Source organism: Geospiza fortis, unplaced genomic scaffold, assembly GCF_000277835.1.
Source record: "Geospiza fortis unplaced genomic scaffold, GeoFor_1.0 scaffold71, whole genome shotgun sequence".
Classification (NCBI taxonomy): Eukaryota; Metazoa; Chordata; class Aves; order Passeriformes; family Thraupidae; genus Geospiza; species Geospiza fortis.
Window position 1 is genome coordinate 41,494 of NW_005054681.1, and position 1,695 is coordinate 43,188.

Here is a 1,695-nt window from a genome sequence, read left to right on the forward strand (position 1 = left end):
ATCCTGGGAATATCCCATGAGATAATTTCACCCAGATCCCGGGGGATAGGAGGATACAGTTCAACCATGGATATAAAGCGGAATTCATGGATTTGTTTGGAGGGTCCTGGGCAGATTCCATGGGATAATTCCACCCAGATTCTCTGGGATGGGAGGGCACAGTGAATGCCATGGATATGAAATGGAATTCATGGATTTGCTGGGCAGTTTTGAGGGCACTGGGGGTCCTGGGGGTGCCATCCTCAGGTTTTTACCTCCCCAACCTGTCCCTTGTCCCTGCCCCTTGTTCCCCAGGAGCCCAAACCCTCCTCTAACCCAACTTCGCTGTTTTTCCAGGAATGACCTCGAGGAGGAGCCCGGAAGATGCAGCCGAGCACTGGAATGACTCCTTTGGGGAGGAAGAAGGGGCCCAGCTCTGACTGAGGTGCCCCCAGCACTTTGAGCTCCCATTTCGGGGGCGCCAGGCAGGGGCCGACCCTTCCAGGGGCTCGCATGGAGCATCTCCCCCCACGGGCGCCGTCCCCGCCTCGCCGCCACTGCTGTCACCCCAGCTCTGGATGCTCCCTGTGACCTTCAGCAGCCCAAAATGAGAGGCCTCCAGCCCAGCTGCCTCCTGCTGTGCGTGGTGGCCGCCAGCGCCATGCCCACGGTGCCCTGGCGGGTGGCGTGTCCCCCGCGCTGCGTGTGCCAGATCCGGCCCTGGTACACACCCCGCTCCGCCTACCGCGAGGCGGCCACGGTGGACTGCAACGACCTCTTCATCACCTCGGTGCCCCCGGAGCTGCCCGAGGGCACCCAGACCCTGCTGCTGCAGAGCAACAACATCGCCAGGCTGGAGCAGGGCGAGCTGGGCTACCTGCGGAACCTGTCGGAGCTGGATCTGTCACAGAACAGCTTCTCCGACGTCTGGGATTTCGGGCTCAGGAACATGCCCCAGCTGCTCAGCCTGCACCTGGAGGAGAATCAGCTCTCTGATCTGCCCGACAGCAGCTTCCCGGGCTTGGGGAACCTTCAGGAGCTCTACCTGAACCACAACCGGCTCCGCAGCATCGCCCCCCGCGCCTTCGCCGGCCTGGGCAGCCTCCTGCGGCTCCACCTCAACTCCAACCTGCTGAGGACGCTGGACAGCCGCTGGTTCCAGATGCTGCCCAGCCTGGAGATCCTCATGGTCGGGGGGAACAAGGTGGACGCCATCCTGGACATGAATTTCCGGCCCCTGGGCAACCTGAGGAGTTTGGTGCTGGCCGGGATGCAGCTGCGGGAGATCTCGGATTACGCCCTGGAAGGGCTGAGGAGCCTGGAGAGCCTGTCCTTCTACGACAACAAGCTGGCAGATGTCCCCAAGAGGGCTCTGCAGCAGGTGCCCGGCCTGAAATTCCTGGATCTGAACAAGAACCCGCTGCAGAGGGTCAAGCAGAGCGACTTCACCAACATGCTGCACCTCAAGGAGCTGGGCCTCAACAACATGGACGAGCTGGTGTCCATCGACCAGTTCGCCCTCATCAACCTCCCCGAGCTGACCAAGCTGGACGTCACCAACAACCCCAAGCTGTCCTTCATCCACCCCAAGGCCTTCCAGCACCTTCCGCAGCTGGAGACGCTGATGCTCAACAACAACGCCCTAAGTGCCTTGCACCGGCAGACGGTGGAGTCGCTGCCCAACCTGCAGGAGATCAGCATCCACGGCAACCCGCT

General features: G+C 61.9%; 1 protein-coding gene across 1 annotated transcript in view; it reads left to right on the forward strand.

The window, feature by feature from the left end:
- Positions 1 to 324: 324 nt before the first annotated feature.
- The window catches only part of LRRN2 (leucine rich repeat neuronal 2), a 4,542-nt gene continuing 3,171 nt past the window's right edge, over positions 325 to 1,695 (forward strand). Inside the window, exon 1 of the mRNA XM_014311179.2 lies at positions 325 to 1,692. Coding sequence (XP_014166654.1) covers positions 587 to 1,692 — 1,106 coding nt within the window. The 5' untranslated portion in view covers positions 325 to 586. The remainder of the gene's footprint in view (positions 1,693 to 1,695) is intronic.